Source organism: Cibotium barometz, chromosome 22 (assembly GCF_041138505.1).
Source record: "Cibotium barometz isolate CiBa-2024 chromosome 22, ASM4113850v1, whole genome shotgun sequence".
Lineage (NCBI taxonomy): Eukaryota > Viridiplantae > Streptophyta > Polypodiopsida > Cyatheales > Cibotiaceae > Cibotium > Cibotium barometz.
The window spans coordinates 42773167-42793790 of NC_141067.1; the positions used below are offsets into that span (position 1 = coordinate 42773167).

A 20624-nucleotide genomic window follows, 5' to 3' on the forward strand; every position below is an offset into this window, starting at 1 on the left:
TGCCATAGCTCCGCTGCTATGACTGATAAATCTCAATTTTTCTAAGGGATAATGCTTATCATTAAGAAAATAATTAAAATAATCTCTAATTGGATTATTAATCCATAATGGATTGAATCATTAATATACATAAACTAAAAGCATAGAAAAAAGCCAATAATTTAGCCTCAAGCATAGCTTAATCTTGGGTTAAGGAAAGGCTTTATGAAAAGCTTGATTTGGATTGAGAATGGGTCATGAGTATGACCATTTCTTGAGTGAGAGAGAGAATTTACATAAAAATCATTAGAATTTAAACATAAATGAAAATTAACTTCAATAGCATTATGTAACTCTTCACTACTATTCAAACTTCAATAGCATTTAAAAAAAAAACCATACCAATTAAACTTCTCAAGCTTGAGAGGGGTTGAGAAGAGAGAAACATTGAGAAATTATAGAAAGATCAATATTCACTAATTACCTTACAACTTGCTTGATTCTTTGTTCACGGTAGAGGCCCCCAACCAATCAATTGGTTAAGTATGTTGATGGAGCCACTAATGGGGATTGAAGAAAGAGGGAAGCTCCAAAAACTAGTGAATTATTAAATGAATTCACAGTTCTTGGCTTAGGTGGAGTAGAGTAACGATGCATAAACACTATATATTTTTCAACAAGGGGGAGGCTTCTATTTATAGGAAAAATTGAGCTCCTAACCAAACAAACTGATTCTAGAATTTTCTAAATCAGTTTGGTCAATATTTGACCATTTTTAGGTCAGTTAAGCTAACTTTTTGGAACTAGACTTAAATGAGGAGAGAGGAGAGATGAAATATCTCAATTTTTATGAGTTTAAAACTCATTCAAGCATGTGAAATATGCACCTCCTTTAAAGAACTCCCTTTCCTTACATATGTCATATTTTTAATATTGCTCATAGTTTTTTACTAATAAACCTTGTACATTTTCAACTCTTCATCTTATGTGAAATATGCACCTCCTTTAAAGAACTCCCCTTCCTTACATATGTCATACTTTTAATATTGCTCATAATTTTTTTACTAATAAACCTTGTACATTTTCAACTCTTCATCTTATGTGAAATATGCACCTCCTTTAAAGAATTCCCCTTCCTTACATATGTCATATTTTTAATATTGCTCATAGTTTTTTACTAATAAACCTTGTACATTTTCAACTCTTCACCTCATGTGAGCATTTACTCATTTTTGGGTATTTTCTTTTTACAAGTTGGATTTATCTCCTCCCTACACATGGATTGATGCTATTGGTCCATAGGAACCTTAATTGGACCATAGTCTAAAGATTTCTGAAAATCTAGACCCTTAGACTAAGGTTCTTTATAGCTATTTTCAATTAATTTCAATTGCACATTGGAAAATTCTTTTTGAATTTCTGTTTCAGGGGAACTCATCTGAATTAGAAGAGATATTTTTCTATCCAAAAATATTCAAAATCTGAATATTCTCTCTCTAGAATATTTTTCTCTCTCTAGGCTAAAACAGATAGAAACAAGGTCTTTATATTTCTGAAGAGGGATTGATTACAGGGAAAGATACTAGACATCAAAAAGGGGGTGGGGGAGGAATCTTACAATCGTGGCCGACATCAGGGGGAGCGGGGGCGTCGAGCATGTTCGAATGCGGACACCCAGTCCTAGGAACTCCTCTCAAGCGTGGTGGGTCCAAAGAAGCCTGAGGTGGGTCCACGGGATCCACTATATGGGTGTCCTCCTCTTGGATCCAAAAGAAGCTAGAGATGGTTGGCTAGGGAGGGAGGAGTCAGGGTGGCTAGGGCCAAAGCTCTCTCAAGAAAGTGTCACTGTGTCTGTGGAGCTTGAGTGAGCGTGAGGAAGTGATCTCTTTAGAAGTGCATCTTTGGTGGGAGCTCCAAAGGTGTGATCCATGTGCAATGGGTGTAGAGGCTTAGAAGATCTAACTGGATAATCTGGAGAAAAGGGGAGTCCAAACTATAATGAAGGGGTGGGGAGGTGGTCCATATGGAGCCCATATCCGGAGAACCAAGTGGAAACTCCAGCATACCATACTCTAGTGTGGCCCTCGACTGCTAGCTGTCTCGAGGACTTCGGGGCAAGCCTCAAGTACATGTGGGGATCCATGTGACTGATGTAATGGAGGTATGTGACTGTTTGGAAGAGTGCATCCACTGCCATCTGTGATACCAGCAGCACCACATTGAGTGGCGGAAGTTTCACTTATGTGCATGACTTAGTCCATCCATCTTTATTTTTCTAAATCTGCACCATTACTATTGAACCTCTTGCAGCCTAGGACTCCTGCATTTTAGTCAATATTGCACAATGTGTCCAGGCTGCAAGCGGTTCAGCAGTAGTGCTGAAAATTTCAAGCATTATCTGACCGCATAGTGAATGTAATTAATTTCTTCACCAAAGGCCCCTGCTTCCTTCCTGACCCATATGCAGGCATTTGCATTGTCTCCAACTCGAGCTGTAAGGTCCCAGATAATTGACATTTATAATAAAGAAGAAAAAAATAACCTAAACAAGTGAAATAAATTTGCCAGGGATTTTATTTGTTCGAAATGTGCTCAAGATTGCCAGGATCGATTTGGTCCAGACGACTTCTCAATCGAATTTCAAACGAGTAAGTTATTGCCAAAATAAGTGGGCGTGGGAACCTCCTCTTGGATGTAGATAAGCATTATTTCAATAAATCTTGATCTGAAGGGATTAGGTGGATGCATTAGCCCAAGTGGAGGATTGATTTGGTTCAGACAACTTCTCAATCGAATTTCAAACGAGTAAGTTATTGCCAAAATAAGTGGGCGCGGGAACCTCCTCTTGGATGTAGATAAGCATTATTTGAGTCTGAAGGGATTAGGTGGATGCATTAGCCTAAGTGGAGAGCCTCCATTTTAAATGGAGAGGGAACTATTTTTTTGACTAGTGTTTGAAGTTGGGCAAGAAATGGTTGAACTGGGGCCTATTTAATCAAACCAGGCCGTCATTAGTCTTGTTTGATTTTGGTTGAATTGGGGGGAGATTTTGCTAGTACATTTTGTGGTCTTTTCCGCAAAATAACTAGTTGATGTAGGCCAACCGGGAGCCCAAGCACTTCATCCAAGGCAACTGGAGGCTCACAAATATCAGGGAGGCAGTAGGCACAAGCAGCCCATGCAAAGCCACGAGAAGTGTTGAAGGAGGAGAGGGTCAACTCTCTCACTTTGCCCAAGTGTAGAATGCCTATTAGGTACATTTTTTGATGTTATACCCATGTAGATTGTGAAAACCTAGCTATGTGGGTTTATTTCTTTACCCTAGGGTGGCAAGTGTCTCGACCATATGGAGTCTTGGTTTTTATGCATTGTCGAAGCTTCAAATTAAACCAATGCATGGAATTGATGTGAGATTTCAAAGCCTCATATCTTGAGATTGGGAGAACCTTTTTGGGAGCTTTCTTTTGGTCCAATTAATGTATTAATAAGGAAATATTTTAGGTGTTCCAAAGTGGAAAAATTTGGAAGAATTAGTTTTCCTGAATTGGGCCAAGAAGGAGCCTATCCATACATGAGCATAATTTAAGGAGTTTCCATGCATAGTTTTGAGTGAAGTAATTTCCCAAATTTTTGGCCATTCGAAAAATGTTTTTTTAAAGGATTTTAGGATTTTTATATTAGTGCTAAAATCAGGGTTTTGATCCTTGAACAAAAGAGGGATACTAAGTGCACAAATACATATTAACTTCTCACAAACTTTGATCATAGGAAACCATTATTTTGGATTATAAGAGTGTCTTCCTAAATTGTGTTTCCAAGCTTTGAAATCAAGAAAGGAAGGGAAAGATGTGTCAAGAGACTTGTGATTCACATAAGATATGCAAGTTTAAGTGTGGGGTGTGGCTTCTCTCATCCTGAGCCATCGTTGCTAGTGCCTGTGTGACCACCGACGCTGGCGTGTGCTCTCGTGCTTCAACGCTTCGACTGGTGCACAGAGCCACAGCCGCTGCACGCTGCCATCGACGACCCTCTTTCGTGCACATGCTAACGACAGGTCAGAGTTCGACTGTAACTTCTCCCGTGCCCATCTCCACTGTGCCTCTCTGTGCTCCGCCTACTGCCAGCGAAACATGAAGAAATACAAAGAGAAGCACTTCTAGACTGGAGGACACCAGCTGCCCTCCCAGGTCCTTATGGCCAGGGCCACCCATCTCCATCTGTGCCAAGGGCCAGAAGTGAGTGAGCACGTTGGTGATGTGCATATCCTGCATATGATTGTAAGAGCTCTATTGCTTGTGGCGGCGGCAGACACAGATTCCGTACTCCAGTCTGTCCCCGGTGTCAGAAGATAATCGCGCTACTCTCAGGGGTGGAAGGCCTAGAGTGATGCAAGACCATGCAAATACGGATGGGGGCCACCGTCTCCTCGAAGATGCTCGCTCCCTCGACAGGGAGACATCGAAAGAAGGCTGTCTACTGGCTGCCCCAGAACTCGAGGGGGGCCTTCCTGGATATTCTGGAGGGAGGAGCACGCATGAGAGAGGCAGCGATGGTCATCTCCACCGGCTTTGAGAAATGGTGGATCAAGCAGCACACTGAGCCAGCTTGCTGCCTCCTCTCCGGGTCTGGTGCGATTGACAGGCATGCTCCGGTTTGGCGGATTTTTTTTATTTTTTTATTTTTATTTTTTTTTATTTTTGGGGGGGGGGGGTGTTCCGATGCAGCTGCAGCCACTTGTCCATGGAAGCTGGCAACCTGGAGACTTCGACGATAGAGCAAGTTGCATTTAGCTTAGTGCCCTGGTGGTAGGTCACCCACAAGTGGGTGTTAGATCTCAATACTCCCCCTGAGCTTATCGTTACTTCAGGATCACTCTTTTGTAAGGTCTGCTTGTAAAGAAACCATGTTTGGGCAGCTCGTGAATTGAATGTTCTTCTTATGGCACCTTCATGGACAAAGAAGAGGGAATCCCCCCCCCAAAAAAAAAAAAACAAAATTCATGGACATCCTGTCAATTTTCAAGGTTAAAAATTGGGAAACATTGAAGCTGATTCCAAGGAATCATTTTTATAGGTAAGCGGGGGATGGCTTGACATTCTCTGTAAATTTCCAGGGCGGACAATGGAGAAACGTGGGATATACCCGCATTCCATACTGTACGAACTGAGGCCAATCTGAACAGAGATTCATGTAAAGAAAATGGTCCTTTGTGTTATCGACCTGCAGTTGACCCAACCGGGTGTGGGAACACGTTCTGTGGTGGGTTTGCTGTTGGATGGTGGAAAACCAAAAGCCTGCTCATGGCAGGCCTGTGGGGAAGCATTTCCGCAAGCTTTAGTAAGTATATCTATTCAGGCTTGTATAATGAGTTTGCTGCTCGCTAAGATGTCAACATTTGAGAACCTGAAACAACTCCCTGCTGCTTCAGTGATTGAGCATGAAGGAGTGCCTCCACCACCCCTTGCACAGTGGAGGTCCGAGTTACAAGTGCGCCTTGAGATCCTACAACCGCATGCTAGGCGGTTGGATCTTGCATAGTTACTCTCAAAAGCACCTCAAATCAAAACAGAATCATATGCAATACAACGCGATAAGTTGGACAGACATAAGATGCATTAGACATAGGATCCAACCAGGTGGTTGGATCTTGCATAGTTACTCTCAAAAGCACCTCAAAACAGAATCATACGCAATACAACCAGGCGGTTGGATCTTGCATAGTTACTCTTGATAAGTTGGACAGACATAAGATGCATCAGTCGTGATGAAAATGTAAAATGAAAATTCCACTATTAAAAAAACATGGAACTTTCCTTGTGTAGGGCAATATTTGTAATTTGACTCACGGATGGCACAGCATGCAAAAACATGAAAGTCCTATGCATCATAAAGTGAGTGCTTAGGAACTTGGGAAGTTGTGAAAAGAGGAAGTATTTTACAAGGGCTATCGAGTTGTCAACCCTGATATGCTCCTGGGACTTAACTATTTTTTGAAGCAAGCACTAAATTCAAAAGGAAATTTGTACAAACAAGCTCATTATTTATTGGGTCTTCTTTACCATTTAGAATTTTACTCTTGGGAAATGTGGAGACCATCTACAGTCCTCTCATTTGAAAATGCAGTTTTCTATATGAACTGCATAGTAAGTGCTTCCTAGTGAGAAGTTTATGGCCCATATTTGTGTATAGTGTTGTATGTTGAGATTCTTGGAATATAATACATGAGTGGTGGTATTATCATAAAATGTGATGGTTAAAGTTCCCATATTCAACCAAAAAAAGAAAGCAATAAAATTTTTTAAAGAAAGAGAGTCTTAAATTCACAATCTTAGATTTGAATTCATCTCGAAGAAACAAAAGAGAAATATTGCATAGGAAAACTTTAAATCATATTGACCCCAAACTCTATCACTCTCAATCTCAATCACAATCTCATATTTCATTCTTATTCTTGTTCTTTGTCTTTGTATCCATATTGATCTTCACTTTGCATCTATTTTGTAGCGTGTGACTTTGTAGCGTATGATAATGTAGCCACTTGTGTTCAAATCCAAGCAGATATGGATAATGGAGTGAGAACCATATAACATGAGGTCTCATTAATAAAAGCAAGGATAGACTTTAGGCTTTATAGATCTTCATAGCTTCAACCTTTTGGTAGTTGACTCTTAGCTCTTGGTTGCATGAACCATAATTTAGGTCGATAATTGATTTCTCAATGTGTTGTAGCTTAGTGATGCTTATCAGATGCATAGATACCCATATATTTTGCTAGTACTTGTGCATGGTTTTGATGTTGTCAAGAAAAGACTCAGGGGTCTCCAGTTATGCAGGTGGCCAGCATAAGATTTTCTTCTAGGCTTCAACAAAGGGTGTTTATATTTGTCACAAGCATTGCTACCTCTTGCTTGAACTTGGTATAGCTAATTTTTTCTCTTTCTAAGAGCTTGTGAGGGGTTTGTTAATCTAGCACTTGCTTTTCTTCCATTTTGGCCTTCAAGTTGTATGCATTGTAGTACTCCTTGTTGTCGGGCTATCATCCCTTTATGACCTTTTGTGTTTTGGTAGCCCATGGCACTTGCTATCTAGATTAATCCTTTCATGGTTTGTTTGCAATATTTTGGTAGCCCATTTGGCACTTGCTATGTAGATTAATCCTTGCATGGTTTGTTTGCAATATTTGATCAACCTTACGTTGATTTGGTCAAGAACCAGGTCATATAAACGATGACAAATCTCCATGTAAGGACCTGTTTATGCTTGTAACATACCCAGAATACCTTTTTGCACCTTGTGCCTTGTGGTGCTAATAGGTAGAGTTGGAACTTCATGTCATGTGGACATCATTGCACCTAGCTAAAAGTTATCTCAAAATTGTTCCTCTCCACATCTCATAACCACTATGTACCAATCTACTGTAAGACGCTTTGTCATCTTACTCGCGTGAGAACGAACACTTAATTATATTGTAAGACAGTGTTGGAATATATAAAACAACCTTACCATGAGCTTAATGTCAAATAGGTTAAGTCTATAGACTTAGTGTACATAGTTGTTGAAGACTAGTAATAGAGGTCAAACCATTTTAAGTTTGGCTGGCCTAGTGTGTATGGTATTGTGTGTTGAAATCCTTGGAATATAGCCCCTCTAGAGAAAGACAAGTGAATTTTATAAATTGCACAAGCAGGGAGTCGATTTAGCCCATGAGACCAAATATAATACATGGGTAGTGGTATTATCATATAATGTAACACTTCAAGTCATAAAATTCTCTTATTCAACCCAAAAAGAAAGTAATAAAAAACGTTAAAGAAAGAGTGTCTTAAATTCACAATCTCAGAACTGAATTCATTTCAAAAGAAAAAAAAAGAGAAATATTGCATAAGAGAGCTTTAAACCATATTGACCCCAAACTCCATCTCACTCTCAGTCACAATCACAATCTCATTTTTCATTCTTATTCATGATCTCTATCTTTGTATCCATATTGATCTTCATCTTTGCATCTATTTTGTAGCGTGCAACTTTGTAGGGTACGATAATGTAGCCACTTGTGTTCAAATCCAAGCAAATATGGATAATGGAGTGAGAACCATACAACATGAGGTCTCATTAATAAAAACAACGGTAGACTTTAGGCTTTATAGATCTTCATAGCTTCAACCTTTTGGTGGTTGACTTTTAGCTCTTGGTTGCATAAACCATATTGTAGGTCGATGATTGATTCCTCAATTTGTTGTGGCGGCTTAGTGATGCTTGTCAGATGCATAGATACCCATATATTTTGCTAGTACTTGTGCATGGTTTTGATGTTGTCAAGAGGAGACTTAGGGGTCTAGGTTATGAAGGTGGCCACCATAAGATTTTCTTCTAGGCTTCAACAAAGGGTGTGTCCATTTGTCGTAAGCATTGTTACCTCTTGCTTGAACTTGACATAGCAAATTTTCTCTTTCTAGGAAAGGGGTGTGCTCATCTACCACTTGCTTTTCCTCCATTTTGGCCTTCAAGTTGTATGCATTGTAGTACTCCTTGTTGTCGGTCTATCATTCCTTTATGAGCTTCTCTGTTTTGGTAGCCCATTTGGTGCTTTCTATCTAGATTAATCCTTGCTTACAAATATTTGGGTACCGTTACGTTGATCTGGTCAAGAATTAGGTCATATGAACGATGAAAAAACTCCATGCAAGGACTTGTTTATGCTTATAACATACCAATGATATCTTTTTGCACCTCGTGCCTAGTGGTAGAAATAGGTAGATTTGGAACTTCATGTCATGTGGACATCATTGCACCTAGTTAAAAGTATCTCAAAACTATTTCTCTCCACATCTGAAACCACTTCATACCGATCTACAGTAAGATGCTTCGCCATCTTACCCATGCTGTGAACGGACACTTAATTTTTGTAAGACAGTATTGGAACATATAAATCAGCCTTACCATGAGCTTAATGTCAAATAGGTTAAGTTTATGGACTTAGTGTATATAGTTGTTGAAGACTAGTAATAGAGGTCAAACCATTTTTAAGTTTGTCGGCCTAGTGTGAAAATAAGCAATACACAATCATTTCCTTGTAATAGTTTTCTTGTGAGCTCTTCTTCTTCCCTCTTCTTGCTTGCTTAAATATTATTGGATGTTGCTTGCTTGATGGATGTATGCTAAATAGGTTGGATTGTAGGTTTTCTTCTTGCATTAGCTTCTTCTTCCACCACCTTTTATGAGAGAGAAGCATCACAAAAAAAGATCTTTTCTTACCTCCATCTAGGCATTGAGAGCTCTCTTTCACTCCTTTTGGCTGAAAGGCAGGACTCAACGACACATGTTTCGGCAAAGCTAAGGTAATCTCTTAAATATATTTAGTGTCGCTGTCGGGAACTAGCCTAATGCTGAGTTGATTAGGAGGTCACACAATATTGCCATTCCAAGCTATTGGGATCACTCAATATTGCCTAGTGTTGATTAGGAGGTCACACAATATACGATTTTGGAGCATTGGATGTGTTTGTTTGTTGTGTTTGATTTTGATTTAAAGTTATTTGTATTCTTTTTTTAACTATTGGTAGGGCAAAACCATGGTTCTTTGGTAATTTGCATGAAATTGGAGCCCAAGAAGCTTATATTTCACTTCTTTGATCCAAGAAATAGCTTAGCAATTGTGATTAGCAGTGGAATCCACTCTGAAAACATGAGTATTGAGCTCCATTAGGTTGAACTAGAGTGAGATTCTCAAATTTTGTTCATGTATTCATATTTTTTCATAAAGTGTTGAAACGGTAGATTAGAAGCATGTTAAATCATCAAAAACATTAAAAAATACTTTATTATTTGTATTATAACTATTAACTAGGATTAAGATTCTTAATCTCATCTCATTAACCAAAAAATAACAAAGACCATAAAAAACTAAGCCAAACTAGCTCGAGTAGGGAATGTGCGTCCATAGTCTCGCACAAAATGACGTTTGGACATGTGAGCCTACAAATGTGAGCCTGAACATGGAGCTATGAGCCTGGACACATGAACGTGTAGACGTGAGTTTCGAGGTAGATATACCTAATATAGTACATACCGATTATGATTGCCATAAACGACAAGGACTCAACAGAGTGCTCCTTTGTTAAAAAGATTAGACTCCTTCAGATCTATCTCAAGCGAGGAGCTTTGGGAGGAAATGAACCAATGAAACAAAAACTTGAGTGGAGGAACAATGGAACCCTTGGAAACATGAGCCGTTGGGCCCGTGAACTTTGAATTCACCAAGTGGCTCCATCAACATCGACGTAAATTTCATGAAGAAGGCATTTAACCTCACTATTTTTGGGCATAGCTTCAGCGAAGGAGCAAGAAAAGACTCTCGAACCTCCAGGTTCACTTCCATAAGCGGTCAAATTATGTTAGGGATACCACAATGTTTCAAACATTCGATGTCTATCCTGATTTGGGTTTATTCCAAGCCGACCATGACCGTAAATAGCCCAACACCTGTAGTTTATGAAAAAAGAGACATGTCTCTTTTGACGTACCACTAGGGATAAGTGTTCCACAATACGCCCAATAGCAAGCGCACACAGTGCAAGCAGGAGTCGCACTCTCCATAGGAGCCCATTATAGAAGCTCCTTCACCACAAAACCCAGTTCTAGTTTTTTTTCATTTTGACAAGAAACAGGGAACATGGAGAGGGATAAGGAACTAGCGTCCACTAGGGATAAGTGTTCCACAATACACCCAATAGCAAGCGCACACAGTGCAAGTAGGAGTCACACCCTCCATAGGAGCCCATTATAGAAGCTCCTTTACCACAGAACCCAGTTCTTTTTTCTTTTTTTTTTTGCATTTCAACGAGAAACAGGGAACATGGAGAGGGATAAGGAACTAGCGTCCACTAGGGATAAGGAACTAGCGTCCACTAGGGATAAGTGTTCCACAATACACCCAATAGCAAGCGCACACAGTGCAAGTAGGAGTCACACTCTCCATAGGAGCCCATTATAGAAGCTCCTTTACCACAGAACCCAGTTCTTTTTTCTTTTTTTTTTGCATTTCAACGAGAAACAGGGAACATGGAGAGGGATAAGGAACTAGCGTCAAGGACTATCTCGTCACAAAGGGATCCAGAAGGACATGACCCCATAAGGCAAGAGATCCCATATCATCCTGAAACAGAGGGTTTCGTGCAACCACCTCTCGTAATGTTTCCCCACCACGTAAATATGTAGAAGACATACTGAGGATGGTGTTTGAAATGGGAAGAGAAGTTGCAACCAACTAGAGGCTCAGAGTTGGGCAAAACTAAGCCAATCTACATCTCTAGGATGATGACCAAATTTGGTGGACTGAAGATCCCATTCACTACCTTGAGAAGCTCAATAGAATTTGCAAGGCCATGGGATGGATTGATGATCCCACTAAGATTTATTCATTTGGACTTTGCCTTGAAGGCAAAGCATGCTGCCCTGGTGGTTTAGGCTGCTGAAGCCATTAGAAAAGGCCAGCCTACAAGGTCTTGAGACACACTTTCATAGTGAGATTCTCACCAAGTGGAGCTAGATGGAGTCTCCTTGCACATATATACAACCGCAAAAGCACAAGGAGGGAGAGACGATGTAGGATTACATTGCTAGAACCAAGTATCTCCACATGAGATGTACGATCTGATGAAAGACTGGATGATCTATTGCTCATCAATTGATTTATGAGATCAATCTTAAGAGCAAGAGGCTTTTTGACCATCTCTACACAAAGTCTAGGCACTACATCCACCCACAAGACAAGAGGCAATCGACCTAGTGGATAACCTACAAGACAAGGATGTAGAAGTCATCCACCCAAACCAAGAGATAGAAGACACATCATCCAAATCCTCATCATCATCCAAGGGTGCCCAACTAGCACTAGCTAGAGTCCTAGTTAAGGACATAAGCATGGATGAGCTAGCAGAGAAGCTACTCAACCATCTAGGCCAGTAGTAGCTGGCACAGTAGAGAATCTACTCAATCATCTAGGCCAGTAGTGGGCAAGGATAGTTCCAAGGGAAACCTTCAAGAGACTAGCCCCAGAACACAACCTTAAGAGATATGCGTCTAGGCCAATAGTGATAAGGATAGTCCCAAGGGCAATCTAACCCCAGTAGTAGCAAAGGCAAACCCAAGGGCAACACCTCAAGCATGACACCCACATCTATTCCCATGAAGAGATATGGTTTGGTGTGCAATTTTCCACTAGAACCATATAAGTATGGAGTGTCTAATGCTAAGGCCTACATGACACATCAAATTATTGGTACTAGTGAAACCCAACACCATAACCTATGCTCATGGCACCAAAGCAACCACTAGCCCTACCGCTCAAACCAAATGATTCTTAACAATATGCCCATTCATCATCAGAACCCTGTACTGAGAGGGATGTGTAGACCACCAATAATTCCATACCCACCTTTGGTATTACCACCCCAACTGGTTCCTTCTAGAACTGCACCAATATAATAGTACTCGGTGACTAGCAAACTCCGAGAGTCCATAACATGAGAGCTATAATTCATATGAGAGCCATATGATTTATATAGATATCCAGAGTAACCTTTGGCCATAGACTATATCTCTCTCTGTTCAAAGCCATGGTGTAACAAAGAGCTAGAGAACTCAACAATATGGCATGCAAGCCACGGATGCAATGTTTCCATTATAGGGTTCTGCACCGTGTTACTGAGTGTCCTCATAGAACCATCATACCTAGTGCCCCAACTTTATCCCCGAATCTAGTGGCAAACCCCAATCTTACTCTATATGGAGGCCGATGTTACAAGTGTGGATTCGAACATGCGTTGAAGGATTGTCCACCTAGTGGAAGCAGCATCAACCACTTCAACGAGCCTTAACTTGTTAAGTGTACAAGGTTGACATTCATACATTCCCCCTTAATGCTATTACAAGGCTCCAGAGCAAGAGTTGTCAAGGCAACGAAGAAGCTCAAGCTTTGACCTTAAAGCTAGTAGCCCCGAAGCCATAGGCACAAGCCTCAAAGGTTGCACAATAGCCTCTCTCAAAAGGCTAATGAACCAAAACCAAAGGTCCAGAAGAAGAAGACCTCAAAGAGCACGTGGAAGCGTAACGTAGGATCAATTGTCAAGGGAAATGATGTCATGGCCATTGAAAGTGGTTTGTACGATAGCTCTAAATCTGCCTTCCTTCTTGTGGAGACAATGAGCGATCTCCTATTCAAACCAACTCTCCCCAGAGAAACCCATTGACTACAAAAACCTTCCAAAGAAACTAAAGGAGTACTCCAAACTCGTGTTGGAAAAAGAGCTTGTGAGGAATGTGTAGGTTGAACAAGAGCCAGTACTTGAGCAAGTGGTTGAGTATGAACCACTGACCTTGCCTGAGCCGATCCTTGAACCCATCCGAGAGCCAATCGTAGAAATAATGAGGGAACCTCAATGCTTGCCCAGAAGGCTTTGACCAAGACTGTAATCATTATAAAAGAGGCTGCATAAAAAGAGATAGCTCTAGAGTTTTTTCCTTCGGAATGGTTACCGAAATCTAGCCAGGGCAAGTACAACACCCATGTAAGGACGTGGCATCCACCATTTGGTTTGAAGCCCAACTTTTGTGAGCCGAGATTTACTAAGCGAGCATCCCAAGCAATAGAGTTTTACCCAAAACTCTGAACCCAAACCCCTCATCAAGCTGTTAAAGCCCAAGGCTTCTACAAAGGGAACCCATCCATTTGGTCCCAAAAAACCTTACCGTTGTCCCAGAAGCTGAAAAGATCTAGGTGAAGGCGTTAGTACCCAGTACCATCTTAGAAATTGGATTCAAAGCACAAGGATTCTACGAAGTGAACCCCCACATCTAGGTGTCGAGATCAAAGAAACATGTGCCTTGGACCCTTTGCAAATGCACCCTTGAATATCAAATCGAAGTGGATGTAGGGACCCAAAGCTATGCCTCTAATGTTAACTCCAAAGCTTAAGTGGGAATGGAGAGTAGTGACTTCCACCCCACTTATGTGCGGACACCAGCTTGGAAATCCTATGGACTCTAAGTAAGAAGAGCAAAACCTTGCCCATGTGCAGTGACCCTATCGATCCTTGTTCTCTGTGTTCCTATCAAAGAAGAGCCACCCATGGTGCCAAACCCAAAAGAGAACCATGCACACACTTTCGTGGTATTGTCGAGCAACTAAAAAACCTTATATTTTGGTAAATTACTATGGTGCTTGCATATTTATTTTTGCAAAAATATTTAATTTAATTTAATTCAAATTGGACCAATGAAAAGCAAGAAAATGCTAGAAAAAGGTCAATTTTGAATGATTAAGAATTGTATCTCTTTAGGCTTGAATGTGACAAAATTTGATGAAGAGGACTTGTGCAATACCTTGGAAGTTCACAAATTTTTTTTCCTTCTCCCTAGGTACTTGCAATACTCCAAATGACAAGTTTTTGGTACTTTGGAAAGGAGACTGTACTAGTCTAGGCAATGTACTTGGCACACAGAAAGGAATTAAATGGACTCACAAGGACCAAGAGAAAACTCATGGATTTCTCTTGAGGGAAGGGGAGTATTTATACAAGATTTTGGTGGCTAGGAGAAAATTTAAGAGGGAAATTTATAGAGAGAGAAAATACATTGGGGATAAAAAATAACAATTTTGAATAAAGAGAAGTTTTAAGACTCTAGATATGTGTAGAAACCCTTGTAGGGATATTAAGCACATGTAGTTCCAACATTGCACATAAATTAAATAACTACTATAGATTAAAGTCAAATATATAATTTAGGAGCTAAGAAAAAAATATTCTAAGGTCCTGACCCCATGTGCAAGTCTGGAAGGAAAAACAAAAAATTAACGAGTCATGAAAACTAGACCTTAGAAAATGTGCACACATTATACATTGATTAAGTTAAAGCCAACGCCAAGGGCTAACGGATAAGGTTTATTCAAAATAAATATTTGAGACTAAGGATAAATTAGAAGATAAGGCTAAGGCAAAAGAGAGAAAAATATGGAGCTAATTTGGGTCATAGAGAGCCGTGTGTGTATGTTTGGGCTAATTTATTAAAATATCTAGATAGTTCTTTCTAAGAACATGGAAGCAAAGCTAAAAGATAATGGAGTAAGGTTAAAAGGAGAAAAGCAAGGAAATATTTTAGGTAAAGAGATGTTGGGCACCCAAGCTTGTAAATCAAGAAAAGAAAAATTAGGGAAAGTATGAAAAATTTATGGTACATGCACATGCTTTTAGAAAAGGCATGAGGAGTATGGTATCTCAATTCGATGTCTTAATTTGAGCCTCGAGGAGCCGCTTGATAATCCTGCTTGTGTGAGAATTAATGGAGTGAAAACTATTGAAACAGTATTAGAGAAGTATTAAGTAGAATCTTATGATTAGAATAGATGGAGACTTGGAGGAATCACCAACATTTCTTGGCAGTGGATTCTCTTAATATCAATGAGGAGTTTAATGTCCAAACCCTATATATATGCTAGTTGAGGCTAGAATTATGAGTTGTTTATAGTAAGGATTAAGTTGACCCTTAAACATAGTTTTCTAACCATTTCAAGAAATTAAGTGATTTAATTGAGGTTTGAGATTTAATCTTTTGAGTTTTCAAGGGGCTCGGTGTGAGCTTTGGTTTTGGCCGAGATTTACCCTGGTACCTCTACCATAGCGGATCTTGGTGCTCTGGTGATTATCGTATGGGGTTCATCTTGCCTAGTATATACATTGGTGGGGTTGAGCTAAGCCCTTGTTATTGTTTGGTGAACATCTATCTTAAGGGCTCATTCTCGTGGCCTGTACAGCTGCGATTAACTAAGCACTTATTGGCACTATTTTTAATTAGTTATTTTTGTATGGATATATATATTAATGCTAAGGTTTTGATGATACTATTTTGAACACTTGAACTGAAGTTATGTAATTGGAAGATGTTTACAAAAATTTTCATTATTCTTTAAGAAATTTGGTGTGATTGCTTTTATATGCATGTGTGTTGGCTATAGGGGGATTAGGAATATTCCTCTATCTTTAAGAAATTTGGTGTGATTGCTTTTATATGCATGTGTGTTGGCTATAGGGGGATTAGGAATATTCCTCTATCTGTACCCAGGTTCCACCACTCAAGAACAACCCAAAAATCTTAAATTGAACACCAGTTCTATCTACTCAATGGTAGGGCGGAGGCTAACCCAAAGGATGGATGGGGTTAGGCCTACGGGAATTATAGGAATCAGGTTATGTAGGCTTGTAGAGTAGTTATCTTCATTAAATCGAGGAGTATGGTGTCCCAATTTGACCCTCTAGGAATCGCTTAATAATCGTACTTGTGTGGAAAGAAAACTATTAAAACAATATTAGAGAAGTATGGAGTAATATCTTATGATTAGAATAGATGGAGACTTGGAGGAATCACCAGCATTTCTTGGCAGTGGACTCTCTTAATATCAATGGAGAGTGATACTGAGTTAACTATTCGTCAAGAGAGTTCCAAGGGAGGTCCCGAGTGAGATGCTTTATCCTTATAGTTTACTTCCAGTGTGATTTTTATTAGAATAATATAGTTGGTAAGAGAGCCAAGTTTGGAAAAGTTGAATACTTATTGAGTTCCCTTCTTTTTTAGATGGCTTTCTAGAGTGTTTTATACCATCTTTATGGAGTATCAAGACTTATTAAAGACTTGGATGATATTTTTGACTCTTTTGAGCATCTCTATACTCGCGACTCATGGGATTAAGACACTCTTATGTGATAATGTACATAGACGTTCTTTTCGATTTAACATGGTTGATGGTTCTGATGGTACTATGGATAGCGGGTGCATGCCTCCAACATGATTGATGATTCTTATGGTAATATGGATAGCAAGTGCATGCCTATAGCAAGATGACAAGGTTTTGGGAGAACCTTTCTCTCACCCTAGTTCTCATGAGGCTTAATGTTATATGCAAGGTGGTGTTGTACAGTTCACTCCCTTGCAATCCGTTGCTGTTACAACGTAGATGGTTCAGGATTCTTAGTAGGTATATTCCCTCGGACATGATTATTATTATCCCCGAGGAAGATCTTAGACTCCTTTGTATACAAGGAGTCCAAGCTCATGACTACACCCTTAAGACGCAAAAAATAAATAAGAAATAGAGTAATAAAGAGATTCTTGTTATTCTTCTTGTAAGTAAGATTAAAAACTCTTTGTATAAAAATTTAAATGCAGAGAATTTTCAATGGCCTCAAGACAAGAAATAAGTTAAACAGATCTCGTTATTTGGGATTTTTGGATTATCTCAATTGGATGATATGATGATACTTGCATTTAATCATATCGCATCTCGAGAAAAAGATCGGAGAAAGGCCTTTGTAAAGCACATTGAAGAATTTCTCTTCCCTAAGCTTCAAGACAAAGAATTTATGTGGAGGATAGGGAAATATTATCATGTACACAAGGAAAAAGTGAAACATCTTCCAAATAATGTGTTTGGTTAGACATGATTAGGGAGAGACTAGGGCTAGTTAAATTTTTTATTATCCATGATCACAATCTCTAGGAGTTTAATGTCTATGTCCAAAGACTGAGATCTTTAAGCTTGTATATTCTCCATAGGAGAATTATACATTCAAAATATCTCAAGCCTTACAAAATCTTTGGAACCCAAAGTTAAATCATTTAATGCTTTCAGTGAATAATAGAAAAATCTTTTTTTTTAAGTTACACACGTATTTATGTGAGCAAATTTGTTATTTAACTATAGTAGTATGGCTCAGACCCAAACCTATGGTTTGGAGCAATAAGCCATTCAAATACTTGGCCAAGGATAGGGCCAAGGCTGTTGGGTTTTACTTGAATTGTGGAGGCTATTACTTTAGCCAACATATCAAGGTATATTTTGTTGGGATTACGAGGATGGGAATGAAGGAAAGTTTATCATGGGAACTAATTTAGCCTTCCTTCCCTATTATGCTTCGAACTAGCAATGATAATCGAATAATTGGATCTCTTAAAGGAGTATAGGGTCTGTGGCTATGGTTTGTTCACTTTAGATGAGTACTTAGCTAGGCTGAATCATCTTGGTTTTTACACCTCCCTAGTCACAAATTTATAATCATAGGGTGATACAAATCTTTTCACATGATTGGACTTGAGAATTACAATTTTTATCACTGATGTTATAAGACTTTGATTAATAAATAAAAGTTTCCATCTTGACTAATATTTTCTTGAGAGAAGAATCTTTCATTAAAATTCAAGTGACTTTTGAATAATAAACAAGTATGTTTTCCCACATGCCTCATAATTTCATAAGGCTATCACATTGAATTTTCTATGGAAGAGCTCAATAATGACATAAGAGATGCACTCCATAGAGCATATCTTGGACTATTCAGAGGAGAGGGCCGAAACTTGTCTGATGCATTGGAAGGGTGGATCAACGTAATGGTGTAGTAAGTTATAAATGAGCAGAGTAAGATGGCACTTGTTGCCAAGTTAACGCCTATTGGAAATGCCAAGATCAATTAGAAGAGTTATTGTGATGCTGCCAACAATCTAGATCAAAATCAATTATTATGGGATGATATGAAAGGTCACTACACCATAGATTTTGCTACTCGAATTTTAGAAAAACAAGATGAATGAGTTCTTGGAGCTAAGTCAATTACTACCAAGCCTTTCCAGACTCATTTGATTTACAAATGAAGTGACCCTTCTTATTAATATATTTGTTTGGAATCTTAACCCACCCTTACATCCCTTAGTGAAGAATACAAAGCCAACGTCCACATGTGAAGCAATTGTTATAGCAGAAGATTTTGAAAAAGTTTTTTCTAAATGATGGTGCTTCGAAGAATATAAAGCCTCCCCTGCCAAGCAAAAGAAACCAAGCTTTTGGAGGAGAAACGGTAAATTCCCCCATTTTGAAAAGAAATCATGACCAACATGGGGGACAAGAAGATGTATTGAAAATGGGCAAGTTAGGAGGAAGATTGCTTTCCCAGTATTCAGTCAAGACTAAAGGGAGACCCTCATTTTTCAAGTCCCTTTTATAAGCATTCACAAAATGGTGTTGCTGAGAGGAAAAACAGGTCACTTATGGAGATGGCACGATGTATGGTCAAGAGCCAAGCTTTGCCACATGCGTTTTGGCTTGAGGCTGTCATGTGTGCTGCATATGTACTCAACAGGTGTCCCACTAAGGCCTTGCAGTCTATTACTCTATACGAAGCTTGGCATGGCAGGAAGCCTTCTATTGGTCACTTGCGTGTCTTTGGTTGCTTGGTCTATGCTTTCGTGCCTATGCAACAACACAAAAAATTGGATGATAAGGCTGTCAAATGCATTTTTGTTGGTTACAGTGCTGAGAGCAAGGGTTACAGATTGTATCATCCGCAGTCAAAGCGTATCTTGATTAGTCGAGATGTTGTTTTTATGGAAGATGCTGTGCAGCCTTTGTTATCATGTACCAAAGAGACAGGTGTGAGCTCACGGGATGTATTTGATACGTTGTTGCCTCTATTTACAGGTGGAAATTCAAATGTAAGTCCTAATGAGGCAAATACTCAGCCTATGCATATTTCAAAAGACATCATAGATCAACCTATTTCTAATGCAGATTTACAGGATGTAATCTATGAGGATAGGGCTGAAAATGAGCAGGCTAGAGGTATGCCTAAATGGCTGATGCAAACCTTGCGTGATAGTAAAATTGATGCACCTATGTCTAGTCGTACTCGTTCAGGTTTTCAGCATGCCTCTTATGCATCAGATTGTTATGCTTTGGCTGTGTCTAGTATGTGTGAAGAGGAAGAACCTCTTTCATTTGATGAGGCACAAAAATCAGAAAATTGGTTGGCTGCAATGCAAAGTGAATATGATGCTATAATGAAGAATGGTACATGGTCTTTGTGTGATTTGCCTATTGGTAAAAAGGCCATTGGATGTAAGTGGGTTTTTAAGTTGAAACGAAAGCCAGATGGCAGTGTTGATCGCTATAAAGCTAGACTTGTTGCAAAGGGTTATGCTCAAGAAAAGGGCATTGATTTTGATGAGACCTTTGCTCCCACTTGTCGTATGACTACCATTCGTAGCATTTGTGCATTGGCAGCTCATAATGGTTGGAATGTACATCAGTTTGGACATAAAGACTGCGTTCTTGAATGGAGATTTGCATGAGGAGGTGTATATCGCAACCTCGTGGTTTTGTTCAAAGAGGGCAGGAAAAAAAAGTGTGCAGGTTGAAAAAGGCTTTATATGGTTTAAAGCAAGCTCCACGAGCTTGGTATGAAAAGATACATGCATATTTGACTGCACATGGTTTTCAGAATAGTCCAACAGAAAGCACTTTATATGCTAAACGTGTGGATGATGTACATCTAATCATTGCTCTCTATGTCGATGACATGCTGCTCACAGGACCAAATGAGAGTCATATTACTGATTTTAAGGCTGATTTAAATGCCTCTTTTGAGATGTCAGATTTGGGACATTTGCATCATTGTTTGGGGATAGAGTTTAAGCAGTGTGATGGAGGTATTGCTTTGTGTCAAACAAAGTATATTGAGACATTGTTGCGGAGATTTGGCCTTGAAGACTGCAAGCCTATTGCTACTCCGGTTTGAAGTTGAGTCTTCATGATGCTGGAGATC

General features: G+C 39.4%; 1 protein-coding gene across 4 annotated transcripts in view; it reads left to right on the forward strand.

Annotated features, from left to right (window-relative positions):
• LOC147626623 (uncharacterized protein C16C9.01c-like) overlaps positions 1-6489 on the forward strand; it is a 129943-nt gene extending 123454 nt beyond the window's left edge. The window contains exons 9-10 of one of the 4 annotated variants that reach the window (XM_086816679.1): positions 5093-5316; positions 5408-6489. In XM_086816679.1, coding sequence (XP_086672805.1) covers positions 5093-5316; positions 5408-5517 — 334 coding nt within the window. In that variant the 3' untranslated portion in view covers positions 5518-6489. The remainder of the gene's footprint in view (positions 1-5092; positions 5317-5407) is intronic. The other 3 variants (XM_086816681.1, XM_086816678.1, XM_086816680.1) reach the window with 3 other exon arrangements.
• Positions 6490-20624: the final 14135 nt, after the last annotated feature.